The following is a 23726-nucleotide window of genomic DNA, read 5'->3' as shown; positions in this document are numbered from 1 at the left end:
GAACTATTGAAATTACTATAATATTCACAAAAACCCCTTCTGATACAATTTTTTTCGACAACATTGTAATTTTTTAAAATTTCTATCATTGAAATTATTTTACTGGGTTTATCGATCATATTTGTATTGGCTGATAGTTGACAGCTGAATCCAATATATGAGATTTAATATATTTGGGATTGGAGGTTGTTTAGGATGGTAAATCCCGAAAGATTACTTGACAAACGTCTTATTTTTGTAATTTTATTTTATAGATTTGAATTTCTCACTTTCGCGCTAAAAGTGCCCATTTTCACCTTTATATTGTATTTCCCACTTGGCAGGATCTTAAATATCATTGGTTCGCTCCTTTTTATAATATGCTATATTGTGACGTTTCCCAAGAACATTTTATGCTGTATATATATGCTTGAGTTGTGCTTCTTGTTGTTCGTGCTTTTGTCTGATTGTGAAATACATTCCCCCCCTTCTGAACCTGGACTTCTCTGTCTAGTTAGCGTGGCTGGGACGCCATCTTGTCGTTGTGTTGCTGATCCTTCGTTCCGTTCGCCGATTTCTCATTGATCTCGTAATCTCTTCAAACATAGCAGATATATCTACTAATCATGGTGTTTTTGTTCACATTAGGAGTAGAAACCACTGATCACCAGTTTAACATCTTAGTTACTATAGTCACTACGCCTAATTTCTTGATATGTTAATCCATTTATTACTAAATTATATGTTCAAAGGAACATAATGAACTTATAATGACTGATCAATCTATTTTTGAATATCGAGATTAGAAAACACAAGCTCTTATAATTAAATATGCTGGATTTTCGCTTTCAGAATTACACTGTATGTCCCTGTCTACGTAAAAAGCTTTGATTTTCTTATACGCAGTACAGTTCAAGTATACTATTGAGTAGGATCTATTGTATTTTTGAATCATTTCAAGCTTTCAATTGTGTTTACAACAACCGACAGAGTGGTTAAACTAAAATTTGCGACCAGTGCATTAAGTTGTTGACTTATGGTCTGAACCATATAGATTGATTCTGAGTACCTGGTTGGGGTTCATGCCATTATCATGACTAATGGTTGGAGTTGTTGGGTAACGTCTCTTTGACTCAGTTATATTGACGCAGATACATTAACTCTTTTCTCTCAGATCCTGAATCTGAAATTTCTTCTTGTGCGATGAATTCATTTTACCTCTCGAATTATATCACTCTGTCTTACCTTAAACTATGAGATCAAAATTCGCTTCATATCTTTCATTCTACCAACTAATTCTTTCCTTGCGTACTATATCCTTATATGCAATCTTTCTTTTATATATTACCACCATTGAATTAACTACTGCTATGAATTCAGTGTTCATGTTGTTGTGCTAATGAAATATGGCAACTTGGACCGATGCACATATGTGCCTGATCCTACGTTGTAGATCACTGACTGACTGACTAACTCAAATCATATTCTTTGTACCTGAATCTTTTTACTACCACTGATATTACTACAATGCTCATTACTCTGGTTTTCATCTTTATATATTTATCTCTTTGTGCCAATATTTTATGATAACTTAGGTTCTACATTGCTTATGACAGACTAACTGAATGATAGTCAAATAGATGCTCTGGGCATAGGTTTTTCACTAGTCGACACTCATCAACAAAATGTATTTACAATTTCAAAGGAAGCGATACTCCTCTGTGATATTCTCACTTATATCATCCGATCTTCACGTACTGAAGCACAGACAGGAAGAAAGGCAAAGATGAAAGTCAATAGAATGACATTATATATATATATATATATATATATATATATATATATATATCATTATTATTATTAAAGTGTATATTTAACTTTGTTATAATAATAATAATAATAATAATCATATTTACTATTATGATTATTTGTTAGAAGGTTAAACCTAAGTTCAATCAATTATCTGAAGTGGATCTATTTCAATTTGTACAATTAAATCAGTTACAACATTTCATCAGTTTGGATATACTATCTTCATCCTTATGTCACAACAATCAATCTGGATATCAATCATCGATAAATACCACAAACACATTACCACCTTGTTCAACTAATCGTAGTCACCTCTCGCTTCAAGTATGAGTATACAGTTTTCGTGTTAATAATTTCACTTTACTGATTTTTATAAAGAAATATTGTACTAGAATCTGTAAGAACCGAATTGCCATAGCTGTTAAAGAAATTGTTCAATACGGTTACTGACGTACTAAATGGGAATTTACTTTTCTTACAGAGTCTTTTGATGGCACTGAGCAACAATGCCAGGATGTTTGGGATGCGTTCCTTCTCTTCTAAATACAAATTGTTGCTTCAGGACTGGGCTATGTCAGCACCTAAGCTAAGGATAAAGAGTGGATTAGTCGAACACGTCGACGACTTCACTTATCTTTGAAGTCTGATAAGCCCTAGCCGTAGAACAAGAAGTCAAATCTTGTCCAATTGCGTCAGCTTAACATTCGGTCAATATCTGAATAACTGATTGTATCACCACTCCCTCCTGAAGGAAAATAAGTCTGGTCTGAGTTCAGCTGTAGGGATTTAGATATGAGCATATAATTCCTTTAATCAATATTGATTACTTAACGAATTATTCAAGGAAAGCATACTCTTAAATTTATGTCAAAATATAATTAATGAGCCGAGAAGCCACCTACAAGCATTTCTTTGAATGACGTTATTCTGGTTCATTGTTATATTTATTGGTCCTTATTAATTGATTGATACAATTGTTGTTCTTAAATACAATTCTATTACTGAACGATAAATACTTACAGCAAGTATTGCTTCGATAAGCTTTGTGTACAATGAGTTCGATATATTAATATCTCAAGAACAGCAAGACTTTCAAAGAAAGTTGATGCTTCTTACTGATCCTTTGCTAATGCGTGGAATATTTTCATGTGACACAGACACTTTTCTTGTTACTGTAGTTAGTTTATTGAATTGATTGAATTTCTTCATTCCCACCTTAATTAGAAAACTATTCAAAACTGGTAAACAGTGGCTAGCGATTTCATCTTACTATAAAACTCTTCTTCAACAATATACATTCACGATCCTATAGGAAATCGAACTTAGGACCGTCTGTTCTCACTATGAATGTTGAATCTTTAAACTACTGAACCGTCATTTAATGTCTTACATGCAATATCACCCAACAACTATCCACTGCTACTATTAACTAACTACTTCACACACACACACCATAATTGAATTGTTGTTGTTTAGTCAAGTTGTATAGTATTTTGTACAAACGTGTTTTACATTTCGATTGCCTTGATACTTAAATAGTAACCTGATATACACAGGCTTTTATGTGTTTCTATTTAAATAGAAAACACACGGTTAATATTTCAGAATTATTTCAACTTGTTTTGATTGTAATTAGGTATATTGATCTTTTGTAATTTCTAGCTGTGATATAACTTACATTACGTAACTTAAGGGTAAATTTTACTGAATGAAATCTGTTGATCAGATTGTATAGATGAGGGTCTCAATTCGCACGGTTATAAGAAGTCTACACATTGTGATATGATGTGGGCTCCAGTATGCTGAAGGAACAAATCGTTGGTCACCGTCTACCATGGGACTGCATCTCCTAACGTTGCTCCACTGCCTCGTGGATTAGACCTTTAGGTCAACGATTCTGGGTTTGGCCCCCTAAGAAAACCACCTGCTTTGGTTTGGACACCCGAACAGTATCCTGGCTCTCATACAAATCGAATGATTTATGTGGTGCATATCTGTTTGGTGCCTTCTTGTACCAATGTATATGTGTTTAAATAAACAAATAAATAAATAAAGCAATAGTGTTTGGACATCTGCCACTGCATCATTGTAATACGAAAATTTTGATCTGATCTGAGACTAGAACATTGTTGTGAATATAAAAGTAACGAGATTGGGAGAAAGTATGTTATAGGGATGTTAGTATTATGACAAGAAACAGTTGAAATAAAAATAGTAGTACCGTCAAAAATACATCTGTTCTGCTGCCTAAACAGATAATCAAAATGGATGGTTCCGATTACTGACTCAATGTGTTCTTTGGTTCGTTAACAAGTGTTTTATAAATACTTGTACTTTTTCGACGATGGTTGTGGTAGTTCTTGAAGTTTTAGATGTGTACAACAGAACTGTCTTAACCTTCGAATTGAAGATTCTGACTTTGACGTTGGCATGCAGACAGTTGTTTTGGGTTCCATGTGTTCTTCAACTGTAAGAATGCTGTCCTTGCTCGGAGAGAATATTCCTGGTTTACTAGTATTCGATCATAGGTGTCTTGGATTCATTGATCCTGTGTTTTGGGACTATCGGGTAAGCAATGTGTGATTTAGAAATGGGTTACTAGGTAAGATTGGAAAATCTTTCGAATATGTAGTAAATCTTCACCAACTGAGATGGTTAGGATACCTATTACGTATTCCGAACCGCCGCCTATCTCAACGGTTGATGTCTGGTGTAGGAGAAGGCTGGAAGAATGCTAGGAGAGTTTGTATCAATACATAGTATGAGTCCATGAAGTCATTGACATTTGGACTGAGTCAGGTTAGTAGATGTAGACTACCTGGTTGGGCTCCGTGTGATCATCGTAACTAGAGGTTAGAGAATTTGAATTACGTGGCTGGGAATCGTTTGCAATGGCACAGGGGTATTCGTTTTTTATCTTCTAATTCTTTATAACGTATTCTTGTTTTTATTTCGCCAAACCATGTTTTCTTCCCGAATCGTATCTTCGACATTCCATCTTTTCAGTCACTACTGATTCTGTTACTACTTTTACTAATCATGGAATTGGCTTGACAATCTCATCTCACTTGGAACGATGTGCTTACTTGTCAGGCCCTATCTTACGACTGACAAACTGACTTGTATTCTTTCGTCTTCGTTATTCAATATTACTTTTATTTATGTTTGTTCTAGGGTATCGAATTTTCTTTCAGACAATTATTTATTACAGTTTTCATCGAACTTTACCGGTAAACACAACTGTCTGGTTCTATGACAGAACGTCAGTCATGCTTGCGCGAAACCAAATGTCCTGGTTTCGATTCGTGTGTGTGAATTCTTTGGTACACATTAATTTGGTCCCATACTAGGACGAAACGTCTGTCCAGTACTTCTAGGTCGTTAATGGTGGTCTAACTTAGATCGCTTCATGATTTCAATGGAATTCAACGGTCTCTACAACCCCTTACTGGCAGCAGGACAAACGTTGTGGAAGTTTAGGTTGCTTTTTCTATGTACATATGCCTTACAGTTTCTAGCAATAACAACTACAGACTCCTTCAAAAACTGTCATTTTAAGCTTACTGTTTTTACGATTTACGTTGTTTTGCCTAATTTCTTGTTGATGGCTAATTCTCTTTGTTTTTGTGACAAATCATTGTGTTGCTATGTTAGACAAATATGTTTCTGTTCGTTTATGTGGGCTTTTGGAGATTTATGTTCCAAGGTTTCTGACATCTCTTACGGCTAATATCCATCGTTGGGGTAAAAGATGTCTGAAAAAAGTCATACATACTGTTAAAATAAATAATGATCTTGTTTTTTACTAGTGGCTAGATTCAACATAAATCTTTTTAATTTGGAAATGTAAGTCATTGAAATTCCACCTACTAACTGGTCTAATTTGATCATTTTTACTCCACAACATCTGGAGCTTATTGAACCACTGTCATTCTGAGTTTTAAGGTGTACACTAGTGTATGATTTTAAACTAAGACAGATCTTTTGATTGACATAATGAATTAATCAATGTTAAACGACCATTAAAAACCTGGAAGTGCTGGGTAGCCATTTCGTCCTTGTATGGGAATCTCCAACAATGCACATCCACGATCCTGCATGAGGGATTCCAACACAGGACCTTCAGTTTCACGTACGAATGCTTAACCTCTAAACCACTGAACCGTCATCCCTCGGTGCTAATGTCTAACTTCAACCAATCCACGATACTGTGCGACTATTTTCGATTGTCTTCAATGGGTAACTGCCTCACACTTGACACATATTAGCTCCACTAGTCGCGTCTTCTCACTCAAACTCCGAAAATTACGTCTCGAAGTTGGTCATTGGTCTCCCAAGTTTTTAATAGTAGCCTAGCATTGACCAATTGATGATCTCAATTCAATATTTGTCATCGAACCTTTTAGTTTCAGTAGCGCTTTCAATTGCCTACTTACTTACACCTGTTACCCCCAGTGAAGCATAGGCCGCTGACCAGCATTCTTCAACCCACTCTGTCCTGAGCCTTCCTTTCTAGTTCTATCCAATTAATGTTCATTCTTCTCATGTCTGTCTCCATCTCTCGGTGTATTGTGTTTTTGGTCTTCCTCTTTTCCTTTGGCCTTGAAAATTACATGTGAGGGTTTGTTTTGTGACGCAGTTAGATGCTTTCCTCAATGTGTGTCCTATCGACTCCCAGCACTTCTTCCTGATTTCTTTCTCCACTGGGATCTGGTTTGTTCTCTCCCACAGTAGGTTGTTGCTGATAGTTCCTGGCTGACGGGTCCGAAGTATTTTGCATAGACAACTATTAATAAACACTTGTATTTTCTGAATGATTGCTTTCGTAGTTCTTCTGGTTTCCACCCCATATAGTAGAACTGTGTTGACATTTGTATTGAAAATTCTGAGTTTGGTGTTGGTTGACAGACAGTTGTTTTGAGTTCCAGATGTTTCTCAGTTGTAAATAGGCTGCTCTTGCTTTGCCTTCACATCTGTATCAGATTCACTGTGTTCATCAATGACGCTTACCAGTAAGTGCTTTGAATAGCAGTAGGAAATTAGATATTCAAATCTAATCGATTTGTTTTTGTTTGTTGTGTTATATCAGTTCTTATTGACTATGTTTATTTATTGGTTATTTGATTGAGTAATCAGGTTAAATACTTTACATGATCTAAATTTGTAACTTGTATATGTCATTGTTATAACTTGTGGCCTGTGTGCCCTGTTAATGTATAACGTCATGATACCGCCAATTAGATAGCAGTGAATTATCGATCAAACCAATGACGCATAAAAACCCGTACGAGCATTCTAGAATCCTTATCGGTTCTACTCCCAGCCTAGCCCAGCCTGTTAAGTACAGAACACCAATCTCAGCCTCTGCGGTATTAATCATGCACTGGGTTTATATACCGACCAGACAGACCACATCGTACCATAAAATAGGAAACAACATTTGTACAAGATTTAGCCAAATGTGGCTGTGAATATGGGAGGTAGTAATTGATAGACTTGAGTATAACTCAAGAATGGTAAATTGTATAATAATAGTTCATAAGTCAAAATTAAGCTTATGATAAGAGGGACATGAATATGAACAGTTTAGTGATTTAACAATTATACGATAAAAATATACGTTTACTATTGGTCCATAAATGGATCCCCAAAGGTACCATTCATAATTCTCATACGGATATAACTGTTATTAATGTTCTTTCCTTTCATTTACATTAACAGATATGGATATCATCTATTTATTCATGTATATATATTCGTATTGTTGAAATGTCAATCAATAAAGAGAATACAACATTAGACTATAATGAAACATCTATATCATTGAAGGGGAATACAAATGAAATTGTATTGCTTAGTGATTTATGCTTAGATTTTCCTAAAGAATGTAATATTTATGATGAATGGAATCATTTATTTTTATATATTGAATGGATAAACTATTTCAATGCAAAAGTATGTTAAATTAGTTTTTTGCTTTTTTTTTGTTTCTTTTCTTTCTAAACTTTTAAAAGGAGTCACATTGTACGAGTATTCCATGTATCTAAATTAACGGTTGCTCTGGTTGCCAGAAAGAAAATCAATCTTGTGACTTCCAAAGGAAATCGATTCTCACCATAAGGCGTTATAACTCTTTTAGATGAAAACCTTCCAACTCCCAGGGCAGAGTTTAAATGGTTATTATTATTGTTTGTTCTGGTTAGCGTTTTTTTAGCGAGTTAGTTTTCTGCGGTATGGGGTTGCTAACCTCATGTTCAACCCCCCCTTCTTTATCCGGGCTTAGGACCGGTGGTAGACCCAGAGGGGCTCATCAATAATTGAGTTGTCAAGTATAATTTTCGGAGAATAGATATTGCTATGATTGAAGTGGGTGATTTTAGTTATTGATTGTCAATGACACTTGGGTAGAAATTTCCATATATTTTAGATAATTGGGGATAATCTGTACGAAACCCTAGCTCTAAGTTTCGTGTTAGTCACCACTGATGAGCAAAATGTACTTAGATACTTGATTGAACTTATGCTCATTTTGGAGTTTAGAATCTTGTCATTCAGTTCACAGACTGAATATCGGTGATCCATATTCAAGCTCCACAATATGATCTGTCATTCCTTAAATAGTCACAGTGATAATGCCGTTTAGATTTAGAGATAATCATTTTCATAAACATTTTCTGAAGATTCTTGAGTAAATCAGGTGATTTATGTGACCCATTATTCAACGAATCAAGTTCTGAAAAGTAGTCATTGCAAAAAGTTTGATGGTCTTCTTTGATTTAATTGAGGTTTTGTTATATGTAGAGCTTAGATTCTTAATATACCACGTACAACTTGAGCATTCAAACGCTAGAACCATCCAAGTCGTAAACGAGAAGACAGAAGACAAGTTAAAGGAAAACTATTCTAAATAGTGTCAATTGTGGAACAAAACTGTCAGGTATTTATAGTTTTTAGTAAAAAACGAAATAATCATTACAGTCCTCCAATCCGCATACAGGGGGTTATTAGCAATTTGTCCAACAGGGAAGCTACACATAGGGATTCTGAAATATTCTTCCAAAAGGTGATTGAATGGAATATCTTCGGCTCTTTCTGAGCTTCTTACGGTTTTTTCAAGTTTACCCGTGAACTGTCTTCACAGATTTATTCTTAAGTTTTTATATTTATGATAATTTGTGGATTAATTCTTTTCATTTATCTACTATTAATTAAGGTGTCACTTGTAATCAATGGTTGGTTTGAATCTATCGGCGATCTAATATTGATTAACAAAGAGTTTGCCGATTCACATATAAACTGTCAACATCAGTTTATGCCTCCTGTGTTGCGTTTTGGTCATGTAATTGATGTATACTCTTCTTTAGAATGTAGAAGAAATACTTTTGATTTAGGGAATTTACTTTTGTTTACTGGTAAGCTTATTTTTAAAGTCAATCTATTGTTTCCTAGATAGAAACAAATCAGTTATATTAATATATTTGCAAATGTTTATCTGTTGCTTTTGTATTGCAATTGTCTAGAATCTTCGAGATTTTCTCTTAAAGTCTTCTGGACCTGAAAAAATATTTTATCGAATCAGTGTTCAGTAGTAACCTTTCAGAGAATTAAAAAACGATGGATTAATTATCATATTACTTACTTACGCCTGTTACTCCTCTTGGAGGAGCATAGACCACCCACCAGCACTCTTCATCCAACCCTGTCCTGGGCAATCCTTTCCAGCTCTTTCCAGTTGTTATTCATCTTTTTCATGTCTGCTTCTATTTCCTGACGTAATGTTTTCTCTGGCCTTCCTCTTTTCCGATTCCCTTCAGGATTCCATGTTATGGGTTGTCTCATGATGCATTCTGATGATTTGCGTAATGTATGTCCTATCCACTTTCAACGTCTTTTCCTAATTTCCTCTTCAACTGGGAGGTGATTTATTCTCTCCCACAATAGACTGTTACTGATGGTATCCGGTGAATGTATGTTGAGTATTTTGCGTAGACAACTATATATAAATACTTGTACGATCTTGATGATGGTTGTAGTAGTTCTCGAAGTTTCAGCTCCGTACAAGAGTACTGACTGAGTTGATGTTCGTATTGAAGATTTTGACTTTGATATTGATTGACAGACAGTTGTTTTGAGTTTTACATGTTCTTCAATTGTAGGAATGTGGCCCTTGCTTTGCTAGTCCTCGCCTTTACGTTTGCATCCGATCCTCCTTCTTCATCGATGATGCTACCACACAGGTACGTGAAGGATTCCACATCTTACAGAGTTTCGCCATTAAGTGTGATTGTGTTGGTGTTCTCCGTGTTGTATTTGAGGATCTTGCTTCTACCTATGTGTATACTGAGGCCTACTGATGCAGAGGTTGCTGCTACACTAGTTGTCTTCCTCTGCATTTGTTTGTGTGTAAGGGATAGGATGGCCAGATCATCTGCGGTGTCCGAATTTTCTAATTGGTTCCCCTCAGATGTCAGGGTCTTCATAATCCAGTCAACCACCAAAAGAAAGAGGAAGGGGGAGAATAAACAGCCTATTTTAGCTCCGATCCTAACTTGGAATACATCTGCCAGCTGTCCTCCATGCACCATTGTTTCAGTGGTAATTATCATATCCTGATTGAGTAATTACCGATTTAGTTATCAATGTTAACATATTTTCAAAAACCTCTAGAATATCTTGGTCATCAACGAACCTGCAATTATCTTTATTCAAACTATCGTCGATTGCAAATCTTCTCATACTTACGTTCTTCTTTAATTTTTCCCCTGGATCTAGCACAGTAGATTTCAATGTGCTAAGAGTTGGTTAGAAATTCAGCCCCAAGTGTTTGAGTAACAGACATTATTGATCACTATACTAAATAATAACAACACTGTTTCCAGTGTTTTAAAACATCATTAAAAATTGTTCAGATCATTTGGTTTTGGGAATTTTTAATATCCAGCTTTATGGTCTCTAGATTACTATAAAATAAAATCACCGAAAGGTGTTTCCTTTAACACTACAGTTGAGTTGTTCAATTAAAAAGGGAATGTCTATGAGATTGAATCAAATAATCTAATTAGTAATGCTGTTTGGATACTACTGTGTTAAATCTTGTTTTACATTTGTCATTTCCTGCTCGAAGAATGGTTTCTTATCGGAAAAAAAATTTGTAGTACACAATATCTTAGTCAAAGACATTTATACTGGCTATCGTAAGCCAACCTAATCACAAAACATCGTGCATCATTTATTTTAAAGGTTAAACTTTCTGAATCAGTAGTGTTTGTTTTCTTAACAGTAAACAAGCTTATCGAATAACTATTTGTTTCCCATTGAAAATATGGAGGCATTGGAAGACTATTTTTTGTCCCAATGTGGGACTCCTCAAGAATGCGCAAACATGACATCACACCGAGGAATTGAACCCAGTATTTTTGGTCTCGTGTGCAAATGCTTAGCTTCTAGACCACTGAATCGGCAAGCAAGTATCTAAGTTCAATCAATCCACAATATTGTGCGATCATTTTCCATTGTCTTCGACGGGTAACTGCCTCACACTCGATCCAGTATAACTCCACTGGTCACGCATTCTGCTAAAGCGTTTTATACTATGGCGAAACGGCCGTATAGTGCTTCCACGTATTAAGCGGTAGTTTAACTTGGACCAGTTCATGGCTTCTATGAAATCCAACCTTCCCCACAACTCCATACTGATAAATATTTGTTTGTTCCTTTTTGTTAGAATCGTCATTCTCTCCAGAATTTTTGTATGTCATCAATACCGGCCGAAGCTGCTACCTTGACGCGGTGGTCGGGCTTGTCTATCGTGATGACCCAACCGAGCTATATTGGCTGGAACATATGTTCCTGTAGGTTCTACCATGCCAGGCAGGTCGATTGCAGAACGGTAAGACTAAAAGCAGCAACTCAAGGTCTGAGGGCGAAGTCGTACTGCTGACTGTAGAGGGGTGTGACAGCAATAAGGTGTTTCCCTCGGACAACCAGCATCTACAGCGATGCTGCCTTCTTACAAGGAATGAAAGGGGTTAGAAAAGGTAGACCCTCAAAATGTCACACCTCACCTTACCTCACGGATTTCCGTCTCAGGCGGTAAGGCCCTTTGAAGAACGGAGCTAACACGTCAAAAACCTTCCACAAAAAGGCCGTGCGCGACCGGCCTCAAGCAGTTGTCCCTTGGGCTCTGCGGTCACGCTCCCAGGTCGTCAAGACAAACACTAATTCAATTTCCTTTTCAGGTTCCTCAAGAAATACCCTTCCACGGTGTGGGCAGCCGGGAAGTGACATCAGCCCTCATACCCGTAACAGCACACGAGACCAAGTTGGTCACATTCAAATATTTCCTACACCTCCTATTACCACTCTTATCTCCCTGACTAGCCCTCCTCACGTCTCTTTATCACCTCGCACCGCTTGGGCAAACGATTCAAGTATGTGGAACGCTACTCCTGGTCTCCTGAAACCACTCTCTAAACTACACGTAGGAGCTTTTAACGTCCGAACACTGTGTCAAATAGGACAGCAGGCTTCCTTAGCTAGGACTTTAGAATCCCGAGCCGTCGATGTTTGCTGCGTCTCCGAAACGCGCATACAGGATTCGGGTAGCGTCATTCATCTGACCTCACCATGCCAAAATAAAGAATCGACTCGATTCACACTTCGTGTATCTGGAAGCCCTGATTCTGCTTCCCGTGGCCTCGACGGCGTAGGTATAGCATTAAGTCCTAGGGCAGAACTAGCTCTCTTAGAGTGGATCCCAGTAGACAGCCGTTTGTGCGCTGTCCGACTGAACGGAACAGTAAGAATCCGGAAAGATAGGGACACTCGTCGTTGCCTCTTCGTCGTCTCTGCCTATTCTCCCACTGACTGCAGCTCAGATGATGTAAAAGGTGAGTTTTACAGAAAGCTTTCGGACCTTCTCCGAAAAGCTAAGCGCTCGGATGTAGTAATAGTGACCGGTGACTTTAATGCTCAAGTAGGTAAACTAAGCGATAGGGAAAGACACCTAGGTGGATCTTATAGCGTCGTGGCTCAAAGAACAGATAATGGTGACCGTCTGTTGCAGCTATGCTCAGATAACCGCCTGTCCCTTGCAAATACTAACTTTAAGCATAAGGAAAAACATCTTTTAACATGGCGGCCCCTAATTCGTCCCAACGTTGGATCCAAATAGATCACATCGCTACCAGCCACCGATGGAGTGGCTCGATAGAAGACTATCACTCATTCTGGAGCACATGCTTAGATTCAGATCATGCTCTAGTGCGAGCGTGTATTTGCTTGCGTCTTACTGGACGTAGGAAAGACGCTGCAAGGAAACCTCTTAGGGGTCTACTTAATGATAGTCAAGTTAAGAGTATATTTCAGGAACAACTAGGAAAACAGTTAGGCAGCCATGTATGTGATGCCCACCCCGATGCAGCATGGAATGATATCCGAAAAGCTGTGGAAACAGCAGTGATATCTGCTAGTAAAGTAAACCACAAGGTTAGGAAGAAACACTGGATCGCAACAGCATCTACCTCACTGATAGATGCTCGTAAACTCATTCTATCTGGCTTTAAACATGATGAAGAGCGGAGTCAGCTTAAACGCAAGCTGACAAGAAGCCTATGCAATGATCGTGAACAGTGGTGGGTAGCGAAAGCAAGAGAGATGGAAAAGGCAGTGGCAATAGGTAATAGCAGACAATTGTTCAGAATTGTCAAGGAAACCGGTATTAGGAACCCGACCGTTAGCGAAACACTCTCAGAGAAAGATGGACAAATTATTATACATTCTCAATCCAGAAGATTGGACTGATGAGCAGAACACTTTAGGGATCAGTTCAACTGGCGTTCAGCCACACTTCGGTTTCCCACGATCTCCGGCCAACCTAAATGGCAAGTTAATGTAGGTCCTCCGTCCCTTTACGAAGTTCAAAAAGCCATAGGAAATCTGAAGCGAGGGAGAGCAGCAGGCCTTGACAGGTTTACTCCTGAGATTTTTAGGGATGGTGGTCCAGTATTATCATTGAGATTAACTTAGGTCTTAGATAGAATTTGCGAACTGGACGTAATCCCATCTGACTGGTCTCAATCACTGATTGTGCCGGTCTATAAGAAAGGACAAAAGTCCTCTTGTGACAATCACAGAGGAATCAGTTTGACTAATATAGTGTCTAAAATATTAGCCTCAATAATACTTCGACGCCTAATCAAAGCTCGTAAAGAGCAGACTAGAGAAAACCAGGCCGGTTTTCGACCTGGACGTGGTTGTATAGATCAGATATTCACACTACGTCAGGTTCTAGAACACAGATATTCGTTCAGACGCCCCACAATCGTAGTATTTCTCGACCTTAAGGAGGCATTCGACTCTGTTGATCGTAAGGTTCTATGGCAGTGTTTGTCACTGAAAGGAGTACCAAAGAAGTACATTAACCTTATAAAGGCTCTCTACTCGAACACAACTGGTCGAGTGAGAGCTTATGACGAACTGTCATCAGAATTGATTACCTCAAGTGGTGTTCGTCAGGGCTGTCCACTCTCCCCATTCTTGTTCAACTTTGTCATTGACGTACTTTTAGAGATAACACTCTCCTCATCTAAATTTACAGGGGTTGAACTTCTACCGGGAGGTTCACTTGTTGACTTGAAATATGCTGATGACATAGTTTTATTTGGCGAAGACGCTGACAAAATGCAGAGTCTTCTGACCACTCTAAGCAACAATGCAAGCATGTTCGGGATGCGATTCTCTCCCTCGAAATGCAAAATGTTGCTTCAGGATTGGGTCACATCGACACCCGAACTAGTGATAGGGAGTGAAGTAGTTGAGTGTGTCGACCGCTTCACTTATCTTGGAAGTCTCATCAGCCCTTATGGTCTGGTGTGTGACGAAATCTCAGCACGGATACAGAAGGGTCGACTAGCTTTTGTCAACTTGCGTCATTTATGGCGTAGGTGAGATATCCGTCTATCAACCAAAGGACGTGTTTACTGTGCAGCAGTTCGTCCCGTCCTACTTTATGACAGTGAAACATGGCCGGTAAGAGTAGAAGACATTCGAAGGTTACTAGTATTTGATCATAGATGTCTTCGAAACACTACTCGTATATCCTGGGACCATCGAGTAAGTAACGCAGTTGTTAGGAAACGGGTACTAGGTAAGGATGGTAAATCAATTGATGACGTAGTGAAACTTCATCAGTTGAGATGGCTGGGACACGTGTTACGTATGCCCAACGACCGACTGCCTCGACGTGCTATGTTCAATGGTATAGGAGTAGATTGGAAGAAAGCTAGGGGCGGTCAGACCAAAACATGGCACAAGTGCATGAAGTCACTGACAAGTGCACAGAGTGAGTCATGTTGGTAGGTGTAGACTAGCTGGTTGGGGACCGCGAGATGATAGAAACCGATGGTTAGAGACCTAGAATGACATGGCTCAAAATCGTTTGCAATGGTGCAGGTGCATCCACTCTCTGTGTTCTCCCAGATTCTAATCTTCTGAATTCTTCATGTCCCTTTATCTTTTCTCTTTCCAAATTTATTTCACTGGATTATACTCTTTAAATAACATCTCCAAACCCTAATCTTCCCTATTACTGCTTATACTCTTGCTACCTCTACCACTACGGGATTTGAATCGACAACTGCATCTCTGTGCTAAGGTGGTGTGACAACTCGAACTGATGTACGTACGTACGAAGTTCTACGTTTTTACTGACTGACTGAAAATCACTTATTCTGTTCTACATAATCTGGATTCTATTTCTGGTTTTTCTTTTCCTCCTAGGTTTACCTTCTAGTGTGCAGAAACTTTCATCATCATCTTCTGATTATGTCTTCAAATGCAAAAAGAAATCTTCAAAACAACATCATGAACAAATGTCACAACAGTCAGACCATCAAAATGAAAATTATTTTAACAATTCAGTTAAAGCAGTCGCTTTATCACTTAGCCTTTTAGGTCCATTATTCAATGGTTATTTTGATTCAGTTGAATCAAGTGCATACTATCGAAATTCAGCTGATTGTATACTTCATGCATTTATACGTAGATATGCATTAAAGGATTCAACATTGAAAAGTAATCATTATTATCATCATCATGACTATGATTATATCAGTCAATTATTAATAAGAGCTCATTCTTTAATCCATCCAGAATTTTGGTTAAGATTCTTAAAAACATACTGTTCAGTAAGTTATTTCTTCAAATTTTCTAAACTGTTTTCAGATTTTGACTAAACCATTCAGAATATCCATTTTATCCTATTTTAAACTCATGCTTATTATTCTCTTTACTGTTCCTCATCATTTTGTTTCCATACTTTTTGAGAAGACATTTTTCCGAGTTGTCAAGATTGTTAAAGTCAGTTAGCAGAATGTGTAATGAATCTTTTAAGGTCATTATGAATGTTATTATTATTATTATTATTATTTGAACACAAATATTGGTACAAGACAGCGCCAATGTATATGCGCCACACAAAACAATGAGAATTTAAAGAGAAGGAAAAAGAAAAAAGGTAAGGAGTGCTAAAAAAAGAACAATAACGAAGAGATTGGTGTAAGGTAATGTGCTAGTAATCAGAGAACGGAAAGGTACAATCGGAAGAGATCCTCCAGTTAAGGAAGATACAACCACTTTTTACGAAGAAAGTAAAAGAAGGTTACAGCAGGATCGCCACTGGCTCCTATTCTGAGCCATATCTGATAACGTTTCTAGCCACTGTGTAGCACCATCTCTCAGACCCCAACCAGGGAGTCGTGAAGTACCAACACAAGCTAGTCCTTTGCAGCTTTCTTTCATGCCACGACACCATGTCATATACTGACCACCTCTCCACTTCTTCCAACCAGTCCCAGAGTCGGCAAATAATGCACGACGTGGAATTCTCTGGGACGACATTCGTAGAACATGTCCAAGCCACCGAAGTTGGTGTTTCAAGATGGTGACACCAATTGCATTATCATCTCAATGCCCAAACACACGATACCGGACCTCTGCATTACTGACATGGTGTTGCCATTCGATTTCAGCTATCATTCGAAGACAACGACGATCGGACACAGAGAGTCTTCTAACGTCCTCAACTCGGAGAGGCCAGGTTTCACAAGCATAGAGCAGAACTGCTCTCACCGACGCGTTGTAGATCCGACCTTTTACAGCCAGACTAACATCACGAAGGCGTCAAAGATGGCCCAGATTGGCATAAGCCACTCTGGCTTTCACTATACGTGCATTGATCTCATCACTCACTCCACCACCGGCACTTAAGCAGCTACCTAAACACACAACTTCTCAACTACTTCTATCTGCTCACCATCCAGAGTGAGTACAGGATTAGAATCCTGCCAGTCTTGTAGAAATAGTTTGCATTTCGAAGGTGCAAAGCACATACCATACCTACGGACACTGATTGCCAACTGATTAACTGCGGATTGCATGCCTTGGGCATTATCGCACAGTAAGACAATATCATCATCCGTATACTCAAGGTCGAGAAGTCTTTCTCCAGGCAACAGATCCACACCACCATTACTTACATTCATCAGAGCTGTTTCCAGAATGTCATCGATGACAAAGTTGAAGAGGAATGGTGAGATTGGGCAACCCTGTCTAACCCCACTGCTCTAATGGAACAATGGAGAGAGGTGGTTGTATGCCCTCACTCTGCCTGAGGTGTTTGTATATAGGGCTTTTAGGATGTAAATAAACTTATCAGGCACACCCTTCTTCAATAGACAATCCCAGGGAACAGTCCTATCCAACGAATCGAAGGCAGCCCTGATGTCAAGAAACACTACGATTGTTGGCCTTTGATAAGTATGATGGTGTTCTAACAATTGGCGGTGGGTGAAGATATGATCAATACATCCTCTACCAGAACGAAACCCAGCCTGCTCCTCGCGAGTCAATCTTTCTCGGGTTTTGAACAACTCGAAGTATGACGGAAGCTAATAGCTTGGACGCAATCGGACGTAGACTTATCCCCCGATAGTTGTTACAGGAACGACGTGAACCCTTTTTAAAGATAGGGACGACCATCGACTCATTCCATGACGTTGGTACACTCTCTAGTTCCCAAACCTTTGTAAACAACGTCGTCAATTCCTTAGTCAGAAAGTCACCACCATCTTTAAAAAAGCCAGATATAAGTCATCTGGGCCAGGTTATTTGTAACGCCTCAAGAGTTGGAGTTCCTTGCAGACTTTTGTCTCATTTGGTGGATCAGTCGTCACCGGCCATGGAGGGCAGGACAGTGTGATCGATGTTGCCGGAGCAGCAGGCCAGTTGAACTGCCCTTCGAAGAATTCTGTCGATCGTCCAAGACGTCGATGATTGTTAGTGATTGGCATCCCATCATCCTCGTGGATTGTTTCGCTCACACCAGACTTCTTGCTGCCAGTGGCTCGGATGAGTTGGAAGAGCTTCCGGTAGTTACCAGATGCAGCTGCTGCTTCCAACTCATTAACACGCTCCGACCACCAGGCCTCTCGGTCCTTACGCAAGCTTTGCCCAATTTCCTTACGTAACATCCTTCGTTTGTAGTCAAACTCACGGTCATCCGGAGTAGACTGACGGGCTTCGAGGAGTTGTAAGGAGCCTGAAGAAACCCAGTGCTTAAAAGCGGGACGTTTCGCAAACCCACAACTGACTGTACCCGCCATTTTCATGGCGTCATGCAATTGCAACCAATGCTCATCTCTACTTTTCGGTGGAATAATACCTTGACTAGAAACTAACACGTTTCGATACTTACTTGCAACAGAAGTTGCAACCAGCTTGCCAACATCAATCCGTTGGTGACGGTCACTTCGTTGTCCACTGAAAAGTAAGGTAAGATTGGCGCAGACCAAGGCATGGTCAGAGTCCAGATAGGTACTCCAAAAGGAGCGTCAGTCTTGTACACAACCACGCCAGCGGTAGCTGATCGCGATGTGATCAATCTGAGTCCAGGCTTGAGATGCAGAGGGAGGACGCCAAGTGGCACATTGGCGATGGCTGTGCCGAAAGTTAGTACTAGCCAGAAACAGGTTGTGGTCTGTGCACAGTTGCAGTAGACGGTCCCCGTTATCTGAGCATTCAAGTGTCCGGCTAGTACTACAATATCTGTCGAACGCACTTTCTGGAGAAGAACTGTTAACTGGTGGTAGAATTCATCCTTGATTGCATCCGGGCTACAATCTGTCGGGGCATAGGCGGAGATGACGAAAATACATCGTTTCTCACTCCGATTTCTCACTTTGATGGAACTTTCTAATCTAACAGCACATAACCGACCGTTAATGGGGATCCAACCGATTAGTGCTGCCTCAGCTCTAGCGCTCAGTGAGACACCGACGTCAGCAAGAACAGACGAAGAAGCCACAGGGTCCCCGGATAAACGCACGTCAGACAAGCTTTTTGAATCGACAGATGGAGAGCGAATTTGTAGTACTTCACCAGAGTCTTGAATACGGGTCTCGGATAGACAGCAGACGTCGATATTAAGACTTTCCAAAGACATGGCCAGCCCTATCTGTTTTCCGACCTGCATAAGTGTGGGAACGTTGGAGGAAGCCAGTTTGAATGGTGCATGTGGTTTCAGAAGCACTGCTTCAGTATTCCTATTTGGTGGTAGCATACAATTTTCAACCCGACAGTGACTCGAGAACGTTTAGATAGAGCCGAATTCCCACCAAAGACGAGCTGCTGTATAAGTCGAAAAAATAAGTGTAGACAGAGTAGGAATGAAAGAGGGTGAATAGTGATTTAGTAAATAATAATAATAATAATAATTTGGTTGAATATAGACACTTAAAATGTTTCAAACTTCTGGCTAGTGTTATGTTATCAGATATTAACCATCCAATTCATTCATATCTTTCTCTTCTGATAGAACGAGACGTCAATACATTGGAATCCATGCAAACAAGCAAATGTATAAAAGCTCTACAATATTTTATCTTGCAAATATATTATGTAATTAAGAGGTTGTTTGAGTTGACCTAATAAAAGCTTATACTCTAGGTAGTTTATCTACGTAATTCATGTATATATGTTTGTAGTTATCTTTTCATGTCTTTGTTTTGTACAAGATACTTGTTGAAATCTTTAGCTCTGAAAATTCATTATTGTACTAGACATATGATACTGAATAAAGCCACTAATATCAATACTAATAATAGTAATAATTGTTATTTTAATTACTAGCTATTGTTTATTTATTTAAACACATAAACATTGGTACAAGAAGGCACTGAACAGATATGCGCCAAATGAATCCTTCAATTTATGTGAGGGCTAGGATATTTCCCAGGTGCCCAAAACCGAAGCAGGTGGTTTTCTTTATGGGTCACTTCCGGAGCATTCGACCAAAAAATATTATCCACAAGGTAGTGGAGCAACGTAAGTAGAAGCAGTCCCATGTTAGCCGGTGACCAACATTGGATTTATACGCTATTTGTTCCTTCAGGATACTGGAGCCCATGTGCATCATTCGTTTGGAATGAGAGTTTTCCAACTCCCCTAGGTGGACCCTCCGTATCCAACAACCGGATTAAAGCACCGGGCATTCACTTTTCGTCCTTTTAATTTTGTAAGCAATAGTAATACCTCGAGAAGGCATTAAGTAGGACTTCTGTGGAAGTGTTTGTATGCACGTGGCCACATGAGAACATTCCGAGAGGGTGAGCTGACTTTCTTTACTCTCAGCCGTATCAAAGCATTTGTGGGCACTGAGCTACTTATTGTTACTGAATTTGTTTCGTTGGTATTTTATTTCTAATGATTTGTATTTTTGTGGTGACTATCTAGGGCGCCCATCTGTTAACAAACGCTATTCATCACATATGCTCTTCTCAATAACTAGTGAATATATTTCCTATCTATCTGGTTTCATTTCACTTATCAGAAATTTAAAAGATGTTCAACACGGAACTATTGAAATTCGAATGGCTTATCCGACGTTATCAGTCTATAGTTTAGTTTCATCATTTTCATTAATAAATATCCACAAAAATCCCGTTTGATGTTAATCAACATATGCTCAAAAGTGATTGGCTTCACGAGGTATTTTCTGGAGTTCTAGTGAGAAACAGTGACTAGTGTAGTTTAACTAGGTCTGTTGTGAGATAGTAACACACTGAAGACAATGGTGGATGTATCGCTCTGTTTAGTGGGTTGGTTGAAGTTGGACATTAACACCATTGGATGCTGGCCGGCTCAGTGGTCTAGAGGTTAAGCGTTCGCACGCGAGAACGGTCGTGGATGTGCACTGCTGAGGAGTCCCATACGAGGACGAAACAGCAGTCAAGTGCTTCCAGGTTTTCCATTGTAGTCTAGCTTCAATTGATTCATGATCTAAACTATTAGAGTGTTTTACTCCTTATTCTTTTTATTCATTTCCTTTTGCCTTCTTTTTCTTTTTTAATTAAAGGAGCATTTATTCATTATTTTGTTGAGTCATAATCTAACTTGTGTACAATTCATTTTACCAAAATCGCTAATATCATTCCATAAAGCTGAATATAATGAATCGTTAACAACGGAAGTGAACAACGATAACGTGCATGACATATACTTGTTAAATTCCAATGTTAGCCAACATTACAAATCATTTGATGAAAATACAATACAAATTGAGTAAGTTATAATTTGTTGGATACTATTATTGTTTTTATTTTAGTGGAGGTCTTCTTTTTGTCGTCAAGTAGATCAGACGATATTGTCGACGGCCTCACCATTTTAGTGGCCCGGGGACTGACTCCAATTAAATCGTATGATCGATTGTTGTCAAAATATACATCCTGGCTATCTTCGTATATAACTATCGGCTTAATTCATCGAGTTATTGAATAACGGAATTAAAATAAGTCAAATACGAGAATGAATTTTCGAATACATATACCTCGTACACTCATTGTTCTGGGCAGGCAATCAGAGGGACGAAGGGAATAGAAGAGAGATGCGTAGTGGAGAAGGCATGTAAGCCAACTCCGTTTAATCAAACGATTATCAATATTTATAATCAGATAAAAATAGGTTACAAACATGTGATGAACAGGATAAGAAGTGTACACAAACATACGCCCATATAAAAACAGTCAAGGTTCATAAGTGACTCCGAAGGCTAGAATAAGCTGTGTGGGCTGAACATAGTAACTGATACTACACTCATTATCATAAGTATTATTATTACTATTGATAACAGTAATTGCGTAACTTTTAAACATTGTACCCATCAAATTATCTTTAAAACCGGTTACCAAGTTATACCAGTGTAGGTATTACTTGACACTTTTGAACCGATCAATTTCCACTTTTTTAAAAAATAATATTTTGTAAACGAATCGATGAGGTACTTCCGGGCATTATTCAATTCCAAAGAAACATCCCTCTCTATTGGACTTTCCAAATATAAAGAGAGAATATGTTTCCTGTATAATACTTCTATACTTTGTTAATGTACCTAAATAAGTAGTTGCTCAGAAGGGGCATCAGCCTCGTGGCTTCCGAAGGAACTCGGCTTTCAACATGATTTGTTATAACTCTTCTAAATGAAGACACTCCGACTCCCATGGCAGAGTTTAAATGGTTTGAATCATTTTTTTTCTGGTTAGCGCTTTTTTAACGAGTTAGTTTTTTACGATATGGGGTCGCTAACCCCATGTCCAACCCTCCTCCTTTATCCGGGCTTAGGACCGGTAGTAGCCCCAGAGGGGCTCCTGGCGGGGTGTTAATGAATGTTAGTGATTACAAGATTTAGTTCAAACAGTATATATCACTAAATGATTATCACTATTTTAAGGACTTTACACCTGGAGTCATTTTTAGTCAAAAATTGGTAAAATGTTGGTAGTATATGGAAATTTTCTCATTTTAAGTACTCTTTTAATGTATCCAAACTGTTTATTTCTTAAATATCGGTCTAGTATTAAAGAGGATTCAAACCAGTCTGTAGACTTTTAAAAATGATGACTTCGTTGAAATTCATCTGCTATTGGATAATATTCATTGAGATCATGAACTGATCAATGTTAGATGGTACCTGAAAACCTATAAATTTTAGGCTGCCGTTTCGTCGTAGTATGGGACTCCTCAGCAGTGCGCATCCACGATCCCGCTTGCGGTATTCGAACCCAGGGCCTTCAGTCTCGTGCACGAACGCCCTACCTACTGGACCACTGAGGGCAGCTGTCTAGTGCTCCCAGGTTTCCAATGGTGGGCTAACATCAATCGGTTCATAATCTCAATCAAAAAAGAAATCTTCTGTAGGTATTGTCTTATGGTTAAGTTTAGTCGTAAAAACTTGATCTACAATACTAAGTAGTGATCTGAGAAAAGTCTCCGGCATTCAATTTGATGGTAAGCTTTTGTAATATAATGCTCTTAAATGATTGATCTCAGTTGAGATATCACTGAAAATTAGAAGCACTGAACAAATTGTTCGCCCTAGTGCTCATCTATGACTTCACTGGAAGTTGAACTCTTGAGATTTCGGTGTCACAGCGAGCACTCAACCATTAAACCACTGGACTCATATCCAACAGTTCTTTTCAACCTTAATTAACCTATAATAAAGCATGAGGATCTTACACTTTCATCACTGAGTACTGCTTCACTTCACCGTGCCCGTTTTTAGTCAAACTTCAAGAATTTATTCAATAATAAATTAAGTCCAAAAAAATTGTGAATTTATTCAAGATGGGTTGCTGAAGTTATTTCGTTAATTAATCTTTACGAGATTCACTTTCACCTTCAAAAGTATACGTATATGTTTATTCCTATTGAAAACAATTCAACTGGTCTGTGAATGCTTTCCAGTTACTTATTATCTACCTATTAACTGGTCTTCTAACTCTTATCAAATTAAAGAAAACCCTAAGAGCATGGGTCCTAACGAGTTTATTTCAACTGTCTTGAATGATTGTTTGCTAGATGTAACTATATCTATGTATTTT

At 38.6% G+C, this 23726-nt stretch overlaps 1 protein-coding gene across 1 annotated transcript in view; it reads left to right on the top strand.

Annotated features, from left to right (window-relative positions):
* Window positions 1–23726, top strand: part of MS3_00010514 (uncharacterized protein) — a gene marked incomplete at its 5' end in the record, with an annotated part of 131838 nt that overhangs the window by 30586 nt on the left and 77526 nt on the right. The window contains 5 exons of the mRNA XM_051218890.1: window positions 1915–2115; window positions 7513–7746; window positions 9005–9203; window positions 15571–15977; window positions 21203–21408. Coding sequence (XP_051072719.1) covers window positions 1915–2115; window positions 7513–7746; window positions 9005–9203; window positions 15571–15977; window positions 21203–21408 — 1247 coding nt within the window. The remainder of the gene's footprint in view (window positions 1–1914; window positions 2116–7512; window positions 7747–9004; window positions 9204–15570; window positions 15978–21202; window positions 21409–23726) is intronic.

The sequence above is a fragment of the Schistosoma haematobium genome, chromosome ZW (assembly GCF_000699445.3).
Source record: "Schistosoma haematobium chromosome ZW, whole genome shotgun sequence".
NCBI classification, from domain to species: domain Eukaryota; kingdom Metazoa; phylum Platyhelminthes; class Trematoda; order Strigeidida; family Schistosomatidae; genus Schistosoma; species Schistosoma haematobium.
Note: the sequence above shows the minus strand (reverse complement) of the source record. Positions and strands in the feature narration are given on the sequence as shown.